The sequence below is a fragment of the Meriones unguiculatus genome, chromosome 9 (genome assembly GCF_030254825.1).
Source record: "Meriones unguiculatus strain TT.TT164.6M chromosome 9, Bangor_MerUng_6.1, whole genome shotgun sequence".
In the NCBI taxonomy this organism is placed as follows: domain Eukaryota; kingdom Metazoa; phylum Chordata; class Mammalia; order Rodentia; family Muridae; genus Meriones; species Meriones unguiculatus.
In genome coordinates this window covers 83,596,673-83,620,579 of record NC_083357.1, presented here as the reverse complement: position 1 = coordinate 83,620,579, position 23,907 = coordinate 83,596,673, and the positions used below count along the sequence as shown (strand labels likewise).

The following is a 23,907-nucleotide window of genomic DNA, read 5'->3' as shown; positions in this document are numbered from 1 at the left end:
GTTTGGGCTTTAGTTTGTCCACAGCTGATAACTGCCTTCTGTAGCATGTGGTCTTTGCCAGCTGTTGACAGCCTGCCTTGTGTAGCAGAGAGGGGCGTGGTTTAGGACTCTGAGACATGATATAAATAGGAGAGCCCAGACAGAGAAAGTGGGGTGTAGGGCAACTGGCAGTTTGAAGAGACCAGAGTCGGATGGGATGGTGGGTTGAAGACAAACGGACCTTTCAACACAATGGCTTGGAGGAAACTGCTTGTTGCTTTTGCTGTTGACAGAGAATTGGTAAAGCCCTAAAAGAACCCATCTACCCTAAACAGCTGTAAGAAGGAACCCATCTACCCTAAACAGCTGTAAGAAGTAAAGGGGTCTGTGGTCCCTCTCCCCATTAACCTTTTCTTTCCCACCCAGGGTTTGGGAGGTGGAAGGCTTTAAGAAACCCCAAATAAAAAAAGGGTTTTTAAAAAGGGCACTACACTGGTGAGGATGTGGAGCAAGAGGAACACTCCTCCATTGCTGGTGTGATTGCAAATTGTACAGCAGCCACTATGGAAATTAATCTGGAGGTTTCTCAGAAAATTGGGAATAGCTCTACCCCAAGACTCCGCTATACCATTCCGCATATACCCAAAAGATGTTCCACCATACCACAGGACACTTGCCCAACTATGTTCGCAACACCGTTATTCATAATAACCAAAACCTGGAAACAACCTAGATGTTCCTCAACCAAAGAATAAAGAAAATGGTACATTTACACAAGAGAATATACCTCTTAACACATCCTGAAGCCAAAATGATATTTGTAAGCACAACAAAACTGATTTTTTTTTCTATGGAAACAATTTAATACTTTCAGAGGATCACTAAACCTGGGTGATTGCCACTGAATCCATCAAGTATTCATGCAAAGCTGGGCCATTTGAGAAAAAAAAAATATTTATTTTCTGATATCTCACAACTGTGTATGTAAAGTTAATTACAATTTTTATAGAAGAGTTGTTCTACAAACTTCTCACATCCATTGCATGGGTCTGTATTTTACTCAATTTTCTATTCCTGTTACGAGATAACATGACCAAAGCAACTCTTATAAAGGAATGTATTTAGGGGTTCAGATCATGTGTTTAGTCCACTGTCATCATGACAGAAAACATGGTGCCAAGGAAGAAGACATGGTGCTAGAAAAGTACCTAAGAGTTTTACATCCAGATTGAAAGGCAGCAGGCAGACAGAAACACTGGGTCTGGTTTGAGCATCTGAAACCCCAAAGCTAATGACACCTTCAATAAGGCCATACCTCCCAATCTCTGTTAAGAAGCACCCCTCTCTAATGAAGGAGCATTTATATGAGTCTATTAGGGCCATTCTCTTCAAACTACCACATTCTGTTCTCTGGCCTCCATGGATTTGTAACCATATCATAATGCAGAAATATGTTCAGTCCAACTTCAAAAAGTCCCCATATTCTATCAGCCTCAACACTGTTTGAAGTCCAGAGTCCAAAGTCTCTTCTAAGGCTCAAAGCATCTCAACTCTAACCCCTGTAAAATAAAAACAAAGAAGCAAATCACATACTTCCAACATACATTCGTACAGAATATACATTAACATTCCAAAGAGAGGAAAGCGAGCATAGTGAGGAAATTCTAAACCAAAGAAAGACCAGAAACTAGCAGAACAAACTCCATGTCAAAGGGCTTTTCAGATCTCCAACTCCTTTCAGCTTTGTTAACTGCAACACACTTCTTTCACATAGGCTGTTTCCATTCCCTGTTAGCAGATTTCCTTGGCAGGTATCCCATGGCTCTGGCATCTCTAACATCTTGGGTACTTGTTGGCAAAATGTTCTTGTGAACTGTGAACAGTTTACCCTTGTTCATTCAAATGCTGATTTCCCTACCCCACCACCTGGTTTCAGTCTGACATTGCATTGTGATGTATATTCTAAGCCTCTCTGGTTTCAAGTTTGTGTAAACATGCCACCATTTGTTCTCTGTATTGCTAATAAAAGCCAACCAGCCAATGCTGAGCAATACAGAAAATAGGGTAAAACATCCTGGTCCAATGAGGGGAGGAGGAAAGAGAGGAAGTAGAGGATGGATCCGAGAAGAGGAACTGAAAACATCAGGAGAAATGAACCGGACCTATGACAGAATTAAAAAGCAAGTATAATGTGGAAATCTGAATGGAAGGAAGCTACAGTAGCTTGGAGGTTTAAGATGGAATAATTATAGTGCAGCATTGTGCTCTAGGCTAATTTAATAAATCCTAGTCTCTCTGTGTGGTTATTTGGGTACATATCTGGTTAAGGACTAAGCACTGCTTTACTAAAAACATAAATCAGTATCAAATATTAATAATACTTCAACAGGTACTCCAAGGCAATCCAGGACTCAGCTTCACAACTTCCCTCAACAGCCTCTCTGGTATGCAGAAACACCCCTGACACATACCTGACTTAGCTGCAGAAGGTGATTACATAACCCCTTTCTTATGTCCTTGACCCTTGACTCAAAAGACATAATCATGTGGCTAAAACTGCCAAGTTCTGCTGCTTTGCTGGGGCTGGAAAATGACTCCCTCATTCAAATACATTTTCACCAGCTTTCTGTTTTCAATGTTTCCTTCACTACCTAAGTTTGGTTGTCCTGGAACTTGCTATGTAGACCAGGCTGACCTTGAACTCAGAAACCCACCTGACTCTCCCTCTCAAGTGCTGGGAACTAAAGGTACATGCTACCACACTTCATCCTAAATTTTTTTTAATTCCTTTTCACAAGTTGGAATCTTTGTTGTGTGGGGTCTTGCCCTGAGATCACCACTCCCTTTACTCCTTTTCGTATCAGGCATTCTTTAACCTGTTTATCTACTTGAACATAGGATTTGGATCCATTATACTTCCTCGGGCCCCTTTTCTCCTCGAACTGTACATTCTGTATTTTCCCTTGCTCAGCTTGCTCCTTTTCATTATAGATCTACATAAAAGTAGCTACTAATAACCACTTGACATAGTCAAAAACAGACTATTTCAAGTCTCCTCTGCCAACACCTTTAAACCAACACTCTTCAATTTAGCTAAACGAAGAATGATTTTTCACACAAAAATCATGTGTGGCAAAAAGCAGCCACATCATTTACCAAAATATCACAAAAAAGGTACCTAGGCCACAAACTAAAATTCTTCTCCTCTGAAACCTCTTAATCTATGTTGCTCTTAACATTGCTACCTTCCCTGCTCCCATTAGTATGGCCCACTAAGCCCCGCTTAAACCATTTAATTGCGCTCCTAATCCAAAGTCCCGGAGACCACATTCTGCCAACAAAAAACATGGTCAGGCCGCTCATAGCAATACTCTATTCTTGGTACCAAACTCTATCTTAGCCAATAGACCACAGCATGACCATGGCAACTCTTATAAAGGAAAGTACTTAAATAGGTTTTGCTTACAGTTCAGAGGTTTGGTCTATTGTCATCACGGTTAGAAGCATGGCAGCCTTGACACCAGTTAGAGTTCTATATCCAGAATGGAAGGCAGCAGGAAAAGAGAAACACTGGGCCTGACTTAAGCATTTGAAACCCCAAAGCTCATCCACAATAACACACTTCCTTCAGCAAGGCCACACCTACTCCAACAAGGCTAATTACTGTCAAGTAGTGTCACTCTCTAATGACCAAGCATTCAAGTATATAAATCTATTAGGGCTATTCAAACCACCACAGTCTGCTTAAGATAGTAAATTCAGGACCTAGCTTTCTCAATAATAGTATCTGTCTACTATTGATTCTATTTATTAAAAGAGTAAGTTTGCTTGTTATCAGTGTTAATTACAGCCTCAATCAAGAATTTTTACTGTAAACATTTAAGAAACTACCATAATTTCTATAATCAGAATGATATTAAAAATGCAAATTATGTAATGGATCCCAGTAAACAGATCTCTACAAGATAAAACTAGTGATCCTGGAAGTTTGAGAGATGCATCTTCAAAGGGAAAGGATGTGAGAAGTAAGATGATCCAAAACTTCATCAACCTTTGTCAAATCAAAAACATTAATTTTTCTTTGAGTTCAATTTCTAATAAGCATTCTGATGATGTCAAGTAAGACAAACATAAATATGATGGACTACCAAATATGTTTCACTGTTTAAAAGCAAGCACCTACATTTCATTCAGGATTAATGGTGGCAGTTCTCTTTGGTGTCTTTGGTTGGTCGGTTGGTTTGGTTTGGTTTGGTTTGGTTTGGTTTGGTTTAGTTTTTTGGTTTTTGGTGGGTGTTTGGTTTAGTTTGGTTTGGTTTGGTTTTTGGTTGCTGTTTTGTTTTGTTTGTTCCAGGTCCAGGAACTGACAGTGAGTAGCCTACCTCTGCCTCCATGTCCTTGGTGCTAGTATTAAGGGCATGGGATACTATGCCTGGCTAAAACTGCTGTTTTAATTTTATTTTCCAAGCTCACACACATATGTTTTCCTGTATTTACAAGTTCTAATCCAATGGTCACACAGATCATTCTAGTTAAACTAAATAGAACACAAAACAAACCAAAAGTCATCAGTCTAGAAAAGGAATGCGTAAAGAAGGGATGGTAGTGGAAGAAATAGGAGAAAGATGTGGGAAAAGAATAATTAGAATGTATTATATATATGTATAAAATTGTCAAAAACATGTTTAATTTTAATTTTTCTCTTTAAATAAAACATTTCAGGAAAAAAATTACCTCTGTTTTAGGCTTTCTAAAGCATCTAAATGTGTCCCTTTGATAGAATCACAAAATATAGGCAATACAAGATTTATATCAATGCCTGGACATAATGGAAAGGTTCTATTAAAATCAGTGGACCATTTCAAAAGTCATTGACAAATCTGGAAGTCCTTGAGCTTTCCAATCAAATACTTTCGGCTTACTAATCTGTACTGTCACCCTCATCTCATCTCACCATTCACTGTAGGTAAGGTTAAGAACAATGGTAATGATTATTTTGCCATACTATTTTTGATAAATACTGGAATAAACAGCAGTTACTACTTGTTCCAACCTCTGTATTTTTCTCACAATAGAGTAATACATCTGTGTCACTAATTACTCACAAATTATAGCATGGATCAGCAAATGTCTTCTGTAAAGAGCCACAAAGTACAAAATGTAGACTTTATAAGCCATCTTATTTCTGTTACAACTACTTAACTCTTCGTCTGTAGCATAAAATGGGACACTAACCATGGGTTCATTAATTCTATGGATGTTCTTAAATAAAACTTTATTGACAAAAGTAGGCAGCAAAACCCATGGGCCGTGTTTTCTAATTCCTTATTTCAGATAAAATTATATAAACTTTTCCTCAAAGACATCCTTTTTTATTTAAAATGTTTCCTTTTTAAAAAAAATTAATACTTCAAAATGTTTTCTTTTTAAAGAAATAAACACTGTTCTATAAATTTTCATATTACATATTGATTCGACACATTTTATTTTTAAGGACAGAATTCCATTACTCAGGGGAAACCTAAGTTTACAAAAATAAGAATATTTAATAATGCAACATTTCAATGTAACATGAAATTACCTTTCTACAATTTCTGAGATTTACTATTTATAAAGTAAGGGACTGGATAGTCACAAATTTCTATCAAACTTCTATTTGCAGTGTACAAAAAATAATATATCAAATATTCCATCTTCCTGGGCCATTTCAGCTTTGAAAAATTACCAAATGCTACTTTAAGTAGGAAAATTCAAAATCCCTAAAATAGTCCTTAAATAAAAATATTCCAAAACAAAGGAGATCAGCTTTTTCCAAAAATAATACTTGTACAAAAATCCATCTATATGCAAGTCATCTGAAGTTATTTAACTGGAGACAAGCTTGACACACAGAACATTAAGTATCCACCATGTGCTCAGCAAATGCTAAACTTTGTTCTAAGCAAGCTCTGGATTAACTCCTAATCTTCCTAATTACACCAAGTGAGGGTTACCATTGTTGATGTCATTATATGAATCAGAAAACAGAGACAGTGGGTAATAAAGAAACATGTCCATGGTTAGAACTAATTACAAGTAGGACTGACAAGTAGAATTGTTCTTCAGAGCCATACTTTAACCACACTGCTTAAGAAGTAAGTATTCGTGCTTGCCGCCAGGGACCTTATAGTCAACAATGAGTATGTGGTGTAGACCCAGGCTGGCCACTTGCACTCTTACCCTCCCAAGTCCCAAGACTGCTTGCCAGGGACAGCCCCCTTATCTCAGCCCATCTCCTTCCCTTTTGGACTCACAGATACCTGGAATCTTGTAGCTAAAACATAAGGATTTCAAGGGTGCAGAGATAGAGTATTGCAGTACAAAGAATTAAAGTAGTACAGGAAAGATTTAATAAGGAGAGGATAGAAGGGCAGGGTACACAAGTTACTATGGACACCACAGATATTGAGAAAAAATAATAAAATTTCCACTGTACAACTTTCATAAAATATATATGCATGCTTATATAAAGAGTTTAAGTGGAGTTATCCTATATCAGGGCAACAATGCCCCTACTAAATGTCCCAGGATAACAAATAAAAATCTCAGTGTCAGTAATGGGTTAACTTCTTTGGAGATTGGCAGGTCGAATCCCATACACCCACAAACATTACAGGCTATTACCAATGCTCTTGGTTACCCTCCTGAACTTGACAGTAAGACCCTATTACTAAAGGTACTTTAGTCACAGAACTTGTAGAAATCAAACTGGTACTAGCAGCTTCATCCCTCCTGGTTGTCTTTCATAATGCTAGAAGGTAACATGCTATCAGAGGAGAAAAGGAATCACCAATCTTACCCAACTGTGAACTCCCGACAGCTACAACAATGAGGGGCCAAGGAAGACATGCCCACTGATGCCACAGTAGCTCAAATGTTATAGTAATAACCACACATTTTCTGCCTGGGTCTATGGCCCAATCCAAAAATTGAAACCCAGACCTGACATTATTATCAGAACCTGTGGCTAGACAGGAACAAGTTCTAGGGGAGAACCCAGTATTATTACTCTACTAGATGGACGTAGTATTAAACCAACTCTTAATGACTTATCATCCTGCACACAGAATAATGAACTTCTCAACCCCCTCAGAGAAGTTTCTATTTCTAGTAGATTGCTTTAGCACACAGACCCGCAGCAATCAAGGTGTAGACAATAAGAAACTCTATAGACTGCTGAACCTTAAATAGAACATCTATATCACAACCCCTCCTCCCAAAGCCCCAGGGACCATGATGGCAAAAAGGGCAGGAAGACTGTAAGCATCATAGGCAGTAAATAACTACAAAGAAACAGCACTGCCTGGACACAGCAGGGCAGTTGCACATATGAATTCAGAGATGTTGAAATAGAATGCACAAGATCTGTAAAGAATCAAAAAAGACAAAACTCTAGCATGGAGAAGGGAGATGGGGTGCGAAGTCTCACCCTCGCAAAGGAGCTATTGGCAGTTGATTGCAGTTAGAAAACCAAGAGTCAGTATAGACTCTGGTGCATAAAATACTCTCCAGTGAAGGCCACACATCCAAGAATATATGGGCAGCATAGACTGTACTTTGTGGGTTTAAATTAAACATAAAAATAAAAGGCATTAAGTTGGGTAGGTAAAGAAGAGGAGATAGATATGGGAGGGGTTGGGGGAAGAGTGAATATGATCAAATGCACTGTACAAAATTCTCAAAGAACTACTAAAAAGAAAGAAATAAAGATGAAATCTAACTCTAGACCAACACTAAACAGTGGCATATTTGTTACTATTTTCTTTTTCTCAAAAATCTCTCATGGTAATCTGGATTTGTTATAGACCTCTAATTACTATACTCAACTAATTCTAATATAAACACTTATTCAAAATAATTTATTCATCTGTTTCAAACAAAAATTGATTTACTCTCCCAAGGCCATTTCTAGGAAGCACTTTTACAGCTGATTTCTTGCAGACTTGTTAGTTTATTTGTATTGGGAACTTAAGCATAAAAATAATAAAAGTAATAATGATGATGATAATAATAACAATAAACTGGAAATGGTTAAGGAAGAGCCTGAAGAGAGAATACAAGGTAGGCTATAACAGCAACAAGCAAAATAGCAAAAATATTCTGCCAAATAGCCTATCATGCACTTTGAAAGTATCTCTTACAGAAAGGTATTCCTCAGGCTGTATTCTGCATACTACCAAAAGAAAAACATAAAACACCAAGCCAGCCACAAACCCTTTACCTACGATGGTGTCCTGCCTGCACGATATGCTAGTACAGTAGTGGCACAATATTTATGGGAGTAACCATTATTACTGGTTACCATAAACATACCTGACTTGACTGAAGGCCCATTCCACGAGATGGAACCTAAACTCAACCCTGCCGAGGTGACCAAGAACCTAAGGTAGACAGCCCATAATATCATGACAAAATGACTCTTAATGATATTCTGCCATACTCAGAGATAAGCCCTTGTTTAGCCATCATCAGAAAAGCAAATGGGAACAAGTACAGAGACCCACAGCCAGACATGACAGAAAGTGAGACACCTTGGATCACTCAGCCCTAAGATAACCTAAGTGGGTTATCTCCATCAAGTCCTTCCCCTAAGAGCTCACTGGAAGAGGAGGAGAAACAAATTTAACAGCCAGAAGGGATGGAAGATACCAAGAAAACATGAGGAAAGTTCATATGATATGAATTCAGAGAGTGAAGCAGTATGGACCGGGCCTCCTGCATGGGTCTGCACTAGGGCCACCTGGTTTAGATGGTTTAGAGTTTCTGGTTTAGAGTTTTATAGGATTCCTGAAAAAATGGCTCTCTGATTCTTACGCCTTCTCTTGGGCTTTTTTTCTTCTGTTGGTTTGTTTTGTCCAACTTCAGTGTGACAGCTTTTATTTTATCTTATTATATTTTGTTTTATTATATTTTAATATTATCTCTTAGAAGTCTGTTCATTTCCAGTGAGGGGGAAAAAGGGAGCAGATCTGGATGGAGGAGAGGTAGGGATGAACTTGGAGTAGAGAGAAGGGAAATATAATCACATAATCAGGATATATTATGTGAGAAAAGAATCTACTTTCAATAAAAGGAAAAGATAGGAAAGTATATCTTAGACACATAGGAACCTGTAGCTACATGTATTTTCCATATACGTTTGTTTAAAGCATCACTAATAACTATAAACAATTCGATTTATGTTGTTTAAACAAACAAAAATAAAATCCCAACCATTTTATTTTACCAATGAAGACTCAGGAGCCAAAGACTGGGGTGAAAACCTGCTAGGTCACAGAGGCAGAAAAAGCACCCAGCTGACCTTCCTTCTCAGCTCAGGTCTGGATGGAAAAAACCCAAAAGGCTCTCTAGCTCAGCTAACAGCCCAGAAGGAAAAGGCCAAAAAACCCAAGGCCAAAGGCTTGCTAGCTCAATGAGCAAAAGGCCAGGGAGTTGAGGAACTGAAGCCGAAGCTAAAGCCTGAGCTTGAGCTAAAAGCTCTACTTCTCCACGCTGTCTTAAATACCCCTCAACTCAAGGTCCCTCCTATTCTTTAATCCTTGTCAACTGGTTTCTTGCTCTACCTCTTGACCTAGGATTAACTTTATTAAATCCTGTGTGCAGAAAGCTCTTGAATTAAAGCTGTGTGCTAAGGCTGGGTAAACTATACCATAATCACCTGCTTACAATAAACAGAAAGTTCTTAGATTAAAGGTGTGTGATAGGGATGGACCACACCAAGCAAGAAAAAGGGTTTTACAGTTCACAATGGGACCAAATCTCCTGCAACACATTTAGACATGAAAACTCTTACAATAAGGTACACATGTGAAAGAACCACCAATAATCCTGCTTAGTCTTATTTTCCATGAAAACATGCTGAAGTAGGACTAACTCAAAAGGTCAAAGGTAGTCAATATAATGGCAGGTAAGCTTCATAATAGCAAATGTGAGCTAACATTAATTCATAACTAAAAGTATAAAGAATTATGAAATACTAAAGACATCACAGATACCTACTATTTGGTGAATCATACTAGGTCTCTACAGTGAGGCTTGTAATCTATATAGATATATTTACTTATTTGTCAGTTTTGAACTGGTTTTATATAGCAGGACTAGTTTCATACTTGATAAGTAGCTAAGACTAGCCCTCAACTCCTATTCCTCCTACCCCTACCTTCCAAATATGGAAATTACATACATGAACCACAACTAAAATTAATAATCCCTTAACATATGCAAATATACTATCTTCTACTTATTACTGTGAAATGTGATATGAAGTAGGAGAATGCTTTGCAAGCTGAAGAGTCATTTACAAGCATGGGATTATCCCTTTAATTTTTATAAATATCAAATAAATTAAATCAAAAAGTATAAAAGGCCACCCAAAAGTAGGGCTTTCTCTCTTCCTACCAATTTACTCAAATTTAACATAATTCAAAAAGTTTCAAAATTTCTGTTTCTGTTTCTAGGTAGACTAGAACGGCTCCAAGCATGAGCCACAGATCAAATCAATTCCAACCCACAAACTCTTACTGCTGGGTAATGGAACATGTACAGAAACTGGGGTGAGCACAAAATCTTAGAACAACTTAACACTGCCTCACAGTTGTACAATTTGCAAGTCACTGATTTATGACACACTGAAAATATTTTAAGTTGACAGAAACTTGAGAACCGCTGAGCTAGGCCACAGTTCTTAGAATGTCTTTCAGGTGGACATGATATTAAAATTCTTAAAAACAAAGAATGTGACATGCATCATCTCACCATCAAAGAACTAACACTGTGGCTCTCGGCTCTCCTCTGTCCTTCCCTTTCCTGAGAACACTTCCCTTTGAAACTGAGACATGACAGCTACTTGGCTTTGCCCATGCAAATAATTATAATATTCTTGACTTTAATGTGCCAACAAATCACCACGGGAGCCCCGTTAAACTGCAGAAAACAACTGCGCAGGTGTCTGGAGTCTACCATACTGACAGGCTGCCAAGTGATACTAGACACTACTGTGTGGCTCATACTGTGTGGAAACAACATGGTGACCAAAACACAAGGTAGAGCTGTCCCAGATCGCTGGGCTGTTTCAAGACAGAGGGGAAGCTGTCTGGAATTTAGAACTCTATACTCTGCTAAGTGCTAAACCTAAGCCTAGGCCATTGTTTTTAAACATGATAAGTGTGTGCCTGTCAGTTTTGCATATGCAGTAATATCAATGCAAACATTTATTCACAAATGTATTCATGTAAGTATAAATATATTCATGTAAGGGTAAACAAAACTCAAAGTTCTGGTGCCCTCTTAAGAGGGCCAGACTGTGGTTTGTTCATGATCATTTACATATTAAGTATATCTCATGATTCCACACTTGCTAACATATATTCGACACTGTACTGTCTTCCGTTACAGCAAATAAATCCCATCTTATACTCTCAATTTCTTTTTCTTTAAGATTTATTTTTTATTTATACAGTGTTCTGCCTGCATGTGTGACAGCAGGCCAGAAGAGGGCACCAGATCTCATTATAGATGGTCATGAGACACCATGTGGTTGTTGGGAATTGAACTCAGGAACTTTGGAAGAGCAATCAGTGCTCTTTAACCTCTGAGGATACATGTAATTATATAAGGATGTCTTTAACCATCTCTGCAAAATCCTCACGATTGCTAGAAAATTTAATGAGTACCATTCTGGTAATTGGGGCATCGAAAGACAGATAAAAATGTGTTCATCTACAGAGTAAATCACTACCCGGGTAGTGCTGCACACCTTTAACCCCAGTACTTGGGAGGCAAAGGCAGGCTAGATCTCTGAGGTGAAGGACAGCCTGGCCTACAGAGGGAATTCCAGGACAGCCAGAGTTAAACAGAGAAACCCTATTTTGAAAAACAAACAACAACAAAAACCCATAAAGTCAACTGTTATTTTAGGTGGCTACTTTGCACCAACAAGTACGTAGGCCTGGACAGAAAGACAACTACTAAAATTTTACTGTATCCATACAGCCATAATGTGTTTAACATTTGTATCTGAAAACCTCCAATATAAATCAATTTTGAATTTTCAAAGAAACAATAAAGACTTCTGATGAATTTGATTAATTAAATGAACAAAGACATAAATGGTTAAAAAAAAATACAACCAGAAAAATTCAATAGAAAAACTGCCAATAGCAACCAAAACAAGGGAAAAGCTATGTCCTCATCCTGCTCAACTTCAAAATGTCGCAACTAAAGATGATTCAGACATCCTGTGTACTAATCCTATTCATCCCACCCCAAGAAAATACAGTTAAAGTAGTCAAATCAATATGATCCTGCAGAAATCTCATTTGCTAGGCTTTCAATATGTTTCTTTTTTCCCTTCAAAACTCATGTCGGAACTTAATCTCCATTCTGAAGTATTAGAGGGTGAACACTTACACAGTGTTTAGGAAAAGTGTATGTGGAAAGGGAGTAGAGTAAATAAGGTTATCAGAGCAGAAACCTCCACATGACCAGCAGTTTTCTAAAACAAAGAAAGGGACACAAATGCATACATAGCCTGCTACTGCCATCTGATAACCTATACCACCTCAGGACTGCCATCGGCAAGGCCATCACCAGGGGCAGTCACCTGTCCTGCTGTCATGAGGCCTAGGAACTAAGTAGAAACAGAGAAGCCTACTGCACATGCTTCCTATCCTAACCAGCAACAAATGAAGGGTGTTTTCTGTTGCTCATGACTCAAGTTAACAAAAGAGCAACCTATATTTGATCCTCTCCTTTCAGAAGTTTATAAGGTTGTAATTATATTTTATAATTATAAATTTTTCTAAGTAAAGTTTGACTTTACTCCAACAATATTTAATGTTTCATATTAGGTATTTCACAAAATTCACCTTAATTAATTTCCAAGGTCTACAAAATCAGTCCCAAGAATTTAGTAAAATTACAAGTGCTTTTTTATTTATTTTTATTCCATTTACTTATGGGGGTAGAGCACATAGGTCAAAGGACAACTTTCAGGAGTTACCTTTCTCCTTCCAACATGTGGGTCCCAGGGATCGAACTCAGGTCATTAGGCTTGCCTACAAAGATCCTGATGACTTATCTCCCTGCCTGCTTCTCTTAGCATCTTCAGTCAGTACAGTCTTCATGTCAGAGCCTTCTGGAAGAATCTGCACTTGAAATTTTTTACTCAAATTTTATATCTACATCATGTGTAAAGGGCAAATTTTTAAAGAACTTTTAGGTTATTTATGTCTCAAAACTACTGCATCTAATGTTAATAAATCAATAAAATAATACTGATCAAACACATGATCACAGAACTCTTAAAATAAATGCCCACTTTTCTGTTAGAAACTGAATGGCCTTATAATGCATTCTAAAGCACTTTCCCTACCTGCCAATATTTAAAGGCTAAATCTCCTCTAAAAATTGCTGAAATTTCTCAGTAGCTGAACAGCGCTTCTCATTCAGAGGTGGTTCTCGGATCAGAATTGTCCAACAGAGGTCCACTACTTTAAAGATGTGAATGTGTGGGTATGTACGCAGAGGAGCAGATGCCGCCAGAGGGCTGCATCCCCTGGAACTGGCTGAGACCACGTGCAGGCAGCTGTACACCTGCTGTAAGTCCTAGGAACTGAACTCAAGTCCTCTGAAACAGCAGTGTATGTTTTCAACCAGAGTCACCCTCCAGCCCCTCTAGCAGTCACATGTTAAAGTGAATAGAAGTAGAAAAAAACTAACTTCATATATTTAATATATTGAAAATATTATTTTACTATATAAACAATAAAATACTGTAAAATTTACATTTTTACTCTAAATTTTCCAAACTCACTGTGCATCTTACAGCACATCTGAACTTGGACTGGACACACTGGAAGTGTTCAGTAGCTACATATGGCCATTACAGTACACTAAAATATCCCCAAAGACTTTTACATTAAAGGTGTAGAACCCAAAACAGTCATGTCTAAGATGAGGTCTTTGAAGAAGTAAATGGATGATGGGGGCTCTGATCTTATCAGTTCACTTATCCATTATCAGTTCATTCTAGTCCTAATCAAATGGATTACAATAGACAGTGAAAGTAGCAGAAACCAAGTTGGTAGGGCCAAGTAAGGAGGTGTGGGTTAATAAAAATGTGCCTTAGAAAGATATAACTTGTTCCTAGACTGGCTTCTCTCTCCTTACTCCGGCCCCCATCAAACTACTGTCAAACAGCTGTTCTTGAAAGCATGAGTCAAAATAAGTCAAAATTTCCTCCCTTACACTATCTACTGGGTACTGTTGTCTCAACAAAGGAGAGCTGTTGGGGTTGTTCTGGTGGTGGCCCTCAAGATTTGGTTAATCCCTGGATATACCTGTCCTTGTTGTGCAAACCTGCTAATACATACCTGACTGGTTGATTAAACGGCCTGTACCTGGGAAGGGCCGACTGGGATAGGCATGGCTAAGGTTCCCAGGCTTTAGAGGACAGTAAAATCTTAGGAAACAAGTAGAAGAGAAGAATGGACGAGAGGAGGAAGGACAACAGTGGGTTAGTGTAGAGAAGAAAGCACGTGGGCCTGGAGGAAGGACTCCAATATAACAGCATGAAGAAAACACCAAGATGAAAAGTATAAGAAGTATCCTGGGATTATGGATGGAAGGTAGACCAGATGAGGATGGTTAAGACAGATGGCATTATATGGGAGCTGGGAGGTGAATGGTGAGGTTATTGAAAAAGTGTAGGTAGAAATATCTGCCCAGCCCAAGATAATAAGGCTATATTAAAAACCTAATGGGTATCTATGTCTTATTGTTTTATTGATAATGGATTAGATAATACCGTCATGATAGTCATAGGGAAAATAAATAATATATAGCCCAACATCGTTTTTATTTACAACAACAGAGAGTTGACTGACCCCAATGCTAATACCTACTTCCCTGGTCCCAAGTGGTTTCAACCACCTGATACACTCACACATCTAATATACCTAGTCTCGTCTTCACTCCTAAGAACATGATTACTATTTCCTAATACTTAGCAAACATTTTATTCAGATGACTCAAAGGCATCTCACAATTCAAATATTTTATTTTAGTTCATGACCCAACCACCTGCAAAATATGGTAATCTTCTAATAGTCCCCATAAAAACTAAATTCTGATTCACGTATGTAAGCCTGAAAACTAAAATCAATTCCTACCACTTCCTTTTTCATGCTTTGTAACAAATGTTACAAGGTAATGTAAAACTTCTAATACCCTTTTTTATTCTTCAAGCCCTGAAGTAGTTCTGTTTAGCTGACAATATCTCTGAAACCAATCTATTTTACTCCATCTAAATCATCACCATCTATTCTTGCCCAGCTCCAACTAGTGCAGACAAGACTATCACAACCCAAACTGTCATGTCACCCTTACCTTAACTCCCATCCCAATTAAAAAACTTCTATTAACTACAAAATAAAAGTAAAATGTACTAAAAAAAGTGCCTACCGCAACACAATGTTCAATAATTATTTGTTGAAAATAATTGATTGATCTACCTGCTTTCCCTGACAAAAATCAGGCACAGTGTTAAGACAGGATGTGCAACAAGCAACGCACACATACTAGTACACTGGAAAGTTCTCCAGGCTTCCAAGTCTAGGTTAATTGCTTTCGGATGGGTTTCAACGCCACTATGCAAGAAAAATAATAGTGCAAGTGTTTAAATTCTACCTGTCATACACCACTACACTCCAAAACAAACACAGTATCTTGCAGACAGAAAACATAAATATTTATTAAGTGTACTTCAGTTCATACATTACTGTTGGGGTTACATTTTTTATATGATTTATATGTAAAGATAGCATACATCCAACACCACTATACTGAGAGGACCTATGTGTCTCTACCTAAAGAACCACAAAACTGTAATACATTTAAAACGGGCCTATACACGCAGACATGAACACACACTCTCTTCCCCACCCCCAGCACAGATGGACCTACTGACGTTACAGTACATACTAAGCTGTGAGTCCTTCTCTTTCCATCATGGTGACTTTCTTTTCTGCTCTCTGCATCTTTGACTTGACAACTTCTTAATATTTCACATCATCACATATTTCTTTTCCCCTTCCTGTTTTTCTTCATTGTGCTATGGTTCCACAAGCATTTCTCCAATTTTTACATCAAAAATTTTCTGTTGTTATTGTTAAAATAGTCTATTTATTGTACAAATCTTCTAAAGTGTACAAGAAATCTACACACTGTAGATATTAAAAAGTTTTCGACTGATAGGGTTTAAGTATAATATAAATCACCAGTGTGCCAATCTTTTGTCAGAATGAGAAAACATAAGCTAAAGTAAGCTGATGTGCTATTTTTATGATTCTTGAACTGTTACTATGCAGTTTTTAGTTGATTTAGCAAATGCTGCTGTGTGAAAGAATAAATTTATTTTCAACCTGCTGAAGCAGCAAGTTTCTTTATAGACCTTCTTCATGCTTGAGGCAGTTAAGCCTACAGGCAGCTGAAACTAGATTTATAGGTTAGTCACCAGAAAATGACTGCAAACAGCACCTTATAATCAGAAAAGTCTGATGAAATACCCAGTTTACACTATCAATAGAAGCAGAAAGGTCTATGAAGCACTCTAGAACAGAAAGGTAACAAACGCATCCTCCCTTTCAACATTTTAACTCTACAAATAATATAAACTAGAGAGAGGTTATCAATGTGCACTAAAGTGGGAAATATCTTACAGCAGAAGGTGTCTGCAGGCTGAGTATAGTAGTGCAGCCTTTAGTCTCAGCACTTGGAAGATGGAGGCAGAGGTAGACAGATACATGTCTATGAGTTTAAAGCAAGCCTGATCTACAGAGAAAGTTCTAGGCTAGCAGCCAAAGCTACACAGTGAGTACCTGTCTAAGAATAATAATGGTAATAAATAAAGGTGTTTCCAATAAAGCCTTCCTGAAAACCAAATAAAAATGACTGCTTTCTTCTAGTGTTCTTCAGCATCTAAAAGATGTTATTCTTACCCTCCCCAAAAGAGTACAAGAATATTCTTATCAAAGTGGTAATGAAAATGCACTTCATAAGCCAGGTGTGGCGGCACACAGCTTTAATCCCAGCACTCGGAACGGTGATACAGGTGGAGCTCTGGGAGTTCAAGCTCAACCTGCTGATCTATGTAGTGAGTTCCAGGATAGCCATAGCCACATAGTTAAACTCTGCCTTAAAACAAAAAGGAAAAGAAGGAAGGAAATACATTTCACAATTTCAGAAAGAAAAATATTATGAACTTAAATATAACCTCATAAATAACTACAATAAGCTTCATATAGTGGTGCACATCTGTAACTGGCTACAATACCAGCCCTAGGAAAGCTGAAGCAAAATTCCCAGTTTAAGATCAGCTTGGAGGTCATGTTTAAAAAAAAAAAGGAAGAAAGTAAAGGAAGAGATACAATACTGTATACAGGTATAGCTGCATGTAACAGCCGCTACAGAATAATATGGATGAATAAAAATTCCTAATATCCTTTTCATAAACTTACTATGCAAATACTAGCACTAATATAGAGTTATATTGACACTACTACCAAGGGTTTTATCTGTGCTATTAAAAACATGTTTTTCACGAAAGACTGAGAGGGTTCATTCACCAGCAGTCTCCTGGGGAATAGTGTATCTCTGAGAAAACTGAAACCAAACAAACAAATAAAGCACAGGGAGTGGGCTGAAAAAAAATGACAATTACACTCTTTATTGTGATAATTAATATGGCTATTGAGAAGTTTCTATGTGATGGGATAAGAAAGGAAGAGTGAGGAGTTTAAAATCCCAGCAATATGTCTGAGAGTTGCTTTACCACAAGGCAAGATGTACAGGAACAGTAAAGACTCCCTTTGCAATTTACACTGCACTCTTTCCATTTTCACTCTTTTGCCTGTGGTTGCTCTCCTCCAGCACCACAGCCAATTACTGTATATAAGCTGCAGTCTCTTAATGTTGAAATGTGACACAAATGAGTTATGACTGTACTCAGACAGAAGATGCTCAAGTGGTGGCAGCAGCCAAAGTGAGACGACCCAAAGGAAAGGTGAGATTCTAGGTAGGGATCTGACACCATATTCTATCTCCTCCATCCTAGCAAACACACAAACAAACAGATACCTGAAGCACTCTGTGATAAAGCCATTAATGTTCTGAGTTTCAAAACTGCATATTTTTTAAAATGAAAACACAATTCATTTTCTTTGTTTTGTTTTGTTCCAGACAAGGTGTCTCTCTATAACCCAGGCTGGCCTGGAATGTACAGCAATCCTCCCGCTCCATCAGGGGAATAAAGCTGTGAGTCACCACACCCAGCCTAAAAAACACCCTTTCTAATGCTACTTTATAGAACTTCAACTCTAAACTGCTGAAGAAAACAAAACATGCAATATAGTGCTTTGCTGTGTTTTTTTTTTTTTTCAGAAATTCTTAAGACCTCAAAACTTAAGTCTATGTGATCCAACTAAAATTATTTCTTTCATTAAGACATAATCACCCCTCAGACTAAGCTTTCCCCAACAAAAAACAGCAAACAATTCCATTTTTAAATATAGGGGTTAATCCTGTTTCTGTTTGTTGGCTTGGGTTTTTTTTCTGAGACAGTCTAATTATGAAGCCCAGGCTAGCATTACAAGCACATAACACCAAGCTAGCTTGCAACATGTTATTTTTAATTAACCATTTAAATGAAAAGTAGCATAACACACTACAAATAAGTACTGAATTTTTATTCTGAATATTTGAGCTCTATTCTTGGTTCTGCTACTTAGAACTGAGGCAATTATTTCTCTATATGATTTGGGTTTTTTCTCATCCTAATACTGGAGATAAATTATACAACATTAATTCTATAGGCAATATGGTGTTACAAACATAAATTCAATGATTACATTCTCCTGACATTGAAGAGGAGGGGAAGGGAAGGGGGACAGGGAGTGGGGAACAAAATGGCTCAGATAAGAGACCTGGGTTTGGATCCCCATCAACCCCATAAAAAGGGAGGTGAGACCACAGGAACATGTAAAGCCCCAGTGAGATATGGTGGCCATAGGAGCTTGCTACCCAAAACCCAATAAGCAAGTTCCAGATTCTGTGAGAAACTATCTCAAAGGAATACTGCAAAAAATGATGGAGCAGGATACCCAGACTCCTCTTTTGGCTTCCAAATGAGCACCCACACACGCAAATGTATGCATATACCTCAGGCACATTCACCTCACATGCAAAAATACTAAAAAAATATACACTTATAAGTGGATATTAGCCACATAATATAGGATAAACATACTAAAATCTATAGTCCTAAAGAAGCTAAACAACAAGAAAGACCCTAGAGAGGATGCTCAATCCTCATTCAGAAGGACAAACGCAATAGACATGGGAAGCAGAACAGGGAACAGGACAGAAGCCTACCACAGACGGCCTCTGAGAGACTCTGATAGAGGTACTGAAGCAGGGGCTGAGACTCATAGGCAAACTTTGGGCAGAGTGTAGGGAATCTTATGAAAGAAGGGGAAGACAGAAAGACCTGGAGGGGACAGGAGCTCCAAAAGGATACCAACAGAGCCAAAAAAAAAAAAAAAAAAAAAAAAGAGCCCTGGGCGTCCCTGAAGAGAATGATACTCCAGCCAAGGACAATGCATGGAGAGGATCTAAAACCCTGGCTCAGATGTAGCCCATAGACTCAGTCTCCAACTGGGGTCCCTAGTAAGGGGAGCTGAGACTTTCTCTGGCATGAACTCAGTGACAGAATCTCTGATCACCTTCCCCTGGGGGATGGGGGTGGAGATGGGTTGCAGCCTTGCCAAACCACAGAGGAAGACAATTCAGCCAGTACTGGTGAAACCTGATAGTCTAGGGTCAAGTAGAAGGGAAGGAGGACCTCCCCTATCAGTGGACTAGGGGAGGGCAGTATGGGGAGAAGAGGAAGGGAGGGGGCCACAGTGGAATACAAATTGAATAAATTTTAATAAATCAAATAAAAAAGACTCAAAATATTAAAAAATAAGAAAAGATTCAAAGACATAATGTGGATGTGTTCAGTAAGTAGAAATAGACAATTCCCTCTAAAGATGAATGATAAAAAACAAGATATGATTAATATTGTTCCCTATACTAATATAAAGACAAATCCCTTCAATGAAGTTATTTTATCTCTGTTAGCATTACAGAGAACCAAGCTGCCATTTTAGATATTTAGGAAAACCACTTCACTGAAGAAACCCGTAAAACATTTACACTGATGTCCATGTCTTTTCTGTGATACAAGCTAGGGGTGTGGGGTGGGGTAGGAGTATAATACTACTTAATTTATATTTTAAAGCCCTGAATCTGTCTGGGATATTACTGAAAATCTGAGACTTAAAAAAAAAATACTCAAAAACAACTCTATAAATTTTAATAAATTGGTCTTCTGCATCCCCCTAAAGATCACATTATCAGCATAAGCCATTTACTATTACTTTCCTAACCTCTACTTTACATAAAACAGATTAATAAAAATGCAGATGTTTTTGCATTTCATTTTAAGACCTACAACTACTTTAGTACATAGCACACTTGAGTCCAAAAAATATTTTGTTAGTGTCAACAACAACCCCAAAGCAAAAGGAAATCTGGATGTCAGAACTCTAAGGAGTTGGTTAAAGCTGTTCTCTGGCCTAAACTTTTCCTCCCAGCACTCTTGTCCGTTTAACCCTTTGAACTTCTGATTGTTACACGGTAAATGTCTAATTAAAGGCCTAGTATAAGCCACATACATCACTGGGGGAGCCCATGCCCTCCTTAGTACCAGCTCTGACTGGCAAACATGGGCCGGGAACTACAGGAAGTTCCTACCAGTCACTGAGATCTACCAACTGTAATGATCACCGCCTCTATCTGGGCTCTTCTGAAGCAGAACAAACTGGTGGAAGGAAACATGTAAAGCTAACTTTCAATACAAAGTGGCAAATAACCACTGCTGGAGATTTGTAACAATCTCATAAAGCAGGGAAGCACTCTGGGCATTTCTGACTGACAGGGCCATATCAAGGTCAACTCTTGACTTAATAAGACCCTACAATGTAGTATGTTCCTGGGTATTACAGATACCACAGAAAAATAAGATATGGTTCTTTGCCCTTAAGGAGTTTCAATACAAAGAAGGCAAATTTGGAATAATCTAGGATGCCAATAAAGTAATGAACCTTCCTAGAGTATTCAAAAAGCCATATTTGTAAATAAAGGGGTATTGCTAGTTTATATGAATAGGGTTCAGTGTAAAGAAGAATGGGGTAGACTCAAGTAGAGGTAAACCCTGGTGTGATCCAAACTTGCAATTCCATGAGTTCAAGGCCAGCATAGGCTACATAAAATGAAATGAAGACTGACTTAAGATTACTCTGGACAGCCTTGTAAAAAAAAGAGAATAAAAGGAGGCATTCCAGTAAAAAAAATAAAACTGAATGAGGTGATTTTTTTTTTAACTAACAATTTGTTGTACCAGTGATGGGGAGATGAAGAGGTCTATACTTTATTAGCTTGATAGAGATAGATAGATAGATAGATAGATAGATAGATAGATAGATAGATAGATAGATGGATGGATGGGATGGATAATAAAATGGACTGGCCCCAGCCTCGTTAGATCAACATTTACTTCAACCACTTTCTTCTAGCCATGTCCCGGGAGAAAGTTACTTAACAATTCACCTTGGAACTTATAAAGTAGGGTAGGAAAAAAAGGCCTGCCAGGTCAGTAGCAAAATCTTCACAGCACCATGTGATTACACTGCCCAGTTGATCAAACTTTACGATGAAAGACAAACTGCAACCCCTTAGGAACTGGTGCCCTCCTTCTTGGTTTTGATCCTCAAACACTTTCCTACTTCCAAGAACCATTGGGCTCTACTGTCCTTTCTCTAAAACAATAGGCACTTTCCTAACTCTCTATCTACAAAGCCTTTCTTCAACATCTGTCAGAGCCCACTTATCTTAAGTTATAAAGTGTTCTATAGGGTTTACTAACACTGCAATAGTTTTCTTAATGCTGGGACAAATAATGTTTTATCCTGAATCCTACCCATCAGCCCAGAAGGTATCTATGCCAGACCGGGAAAAACGACACTGAATTATATTGGATGTTTACAACTGTTATGGCTGCAATTCCAGAAACTGTTTCATTTCGAATCATTTTTTTTTTTCATTGTTTTCAGATGCACCCAGAGACCCACGAACACGAAAGGTCCTTCAGAAATCAGACCAACGCCATTCCCTTCCAGAAAAGTTCCAAGGGGTAAGCCCCGCACAGAGTAGCCCGGACGCTCGCTCGCCAAGTTGAGCGTGCGGCAAGGGCAGCGGCGCTCCGGCCGCCGTGCCGCGGTAGTTTGAAAGGAGGGCAGCGGGCGGGCGGGCGGCCGCCGCGCGGGGCTGGGCTCCCGCCTCCCGCGGCCGCCGCGGCGACAGCCTCCCCGAGGCGCTCGGGGCCTGGCGGCCGCCGCTCCCCGCAGTCCCGAGGCCTCGCTCTCCCCCTCTCCCTCCCTCACCGCTCCGGGGCTGCGGCGGTCGCCGCCCCGAGGGGAGCGGAGGGGACTCGGCGAGCTCCGCGTGGCGCCGGGGGCGGAGCCGGCCCCGAGGGCCCCCGAGAGGACGGGGGTTGGGGCGGCGGCGCCCGCCGTCCCCGCCGCGTCCCCGCCGCCCCTCTCCCGACCTTCCCCCGGGCCCGACCCGAGCCCCACGGCCGGCGCGACCCGCCACTTACCAACCCGCCTGGGACAACGCGGCGCCGGGCGCCTCGGCCATAGTTGGCTGCTCAGGCCCGGGGACGGCGGGGGTCTGGAGCGGGGGCCGGGGGCCGGGCCTCCTGGCGGAGACCCGGAAAAAGAAAAAGAAGGGGAAAGAGAGGAAAAAGAAGAAAGAAAAGAAAAAGAAAAAGAACTCCTCCGGCCGACGGAGCCACTGGGCATGCTCAGTGCGGCGGGCGCTTCCGCGTGCGGATTCCGCTCGCCGCGTTTTGCGAGCGGCCGCGGGAGGGAGGGCCGGCCCGGGGCTGGCAGCGGCGAGGTGGGCGGCCTGGGCCCGGGGACCGGACGCTGGGCTGGCGTCCCTCCCGCCGCGCCGCTCGGTCACTTAGGGAGTGGAGGCGCGCTCGGCGGCCGGGGCCGCCTCACGGGGCGGGACGCGGAGCCCGCGGCCCGGGCGGCGCCTGGGGGGGAGGATGCTAGCACGGCCACGTTCGGGGCGGTGCGGCCCAGCCCATTCTGCACCGAGGCTGATGGCTGTGGGCAGGGCCGGCTCCATTCACCTGGCCCTGCGGCCGGCCCGAGACTCCTCTGTCGGCGCCCCCCGCGCCCCTTCTGAGCCCCGGCGGGCGGACGGTTGAGCGGGACACCCTAACCCTACACTTAGGGGGCGTTGGCTTTGGAACCGGGCAGGGGCGACGAGACTGCTTTTCCTTGTCACCGTCCCTGCTGGGCGTAGCCCCCGTCCCGGCGCGGCCCAGCGACCTTGGCACCGGCACCCAGCCGGGCTGGCACCGCCCTACCCCGTGCCCTTAGCCGCGCGCGTGGAGGACCGGGATGCGCGGCGGACACCCCCCCGTCGACTGGGCATGCGCGGTGACGTCACCGGGCTGCGCCGAGACGCTGCGAGCGCGATTGAGCGGTCGGGAGTCACGCGGGCCAATCAGAGAGGAGGTGGCGGGAGGGTGCGCCGCCCGGCCGGGGAGCGCTTTCGAAAAGTTTGCTCCGCTTGTGGGGTCCTTCGCCTCCTTGGCCGGGCCGGGGCGGGGAGGGAAAGGAAGGGGTCCGTCCCGGTGGTTCTGCGGGGTTAAGGATTGTTGAGGAACCCCACACAGTCTGCAGCCCGCCGCGGTGGTTGTGTCCGCTGCTGTCA

At 40.6% G+C, this 23,907-nt stretch overlaps 1 protein-coding gene across 4 annotated transcripts in view; it reads right to left on the bottom strand.

The window, feature by feature from the left end:
• The window catches only part of Tdrd3 (tudor domain containing 3), a 145,259-nt gene extending 122,155 nt beyond the window's left edge, over window positions 1-23,104 (bottom strand). For 2 of the 4 annotated variants that reach the window (XR_009594281.1, XM_060391500.1), the window contains exon 1: window positions 22,775-23,104. Coding sequence is in view for 2 of the 4 variants with exons in the window: in XM_060391500.1 (XP_060247483.1) it covers window positions 22,775-22,815 (41 nt within the window). In the remaining 2 variants the exon portion in view is untranslated. The remainder of the gene's footprint in view (window positions 1-22,774) is intronic. The other 2 variants (XM_060391499.1, XM_060391502.1) reach the window with 2 other exon arrangements.
• Window positions 23,105-23,907: the final 803 nt, after the last annotated feature.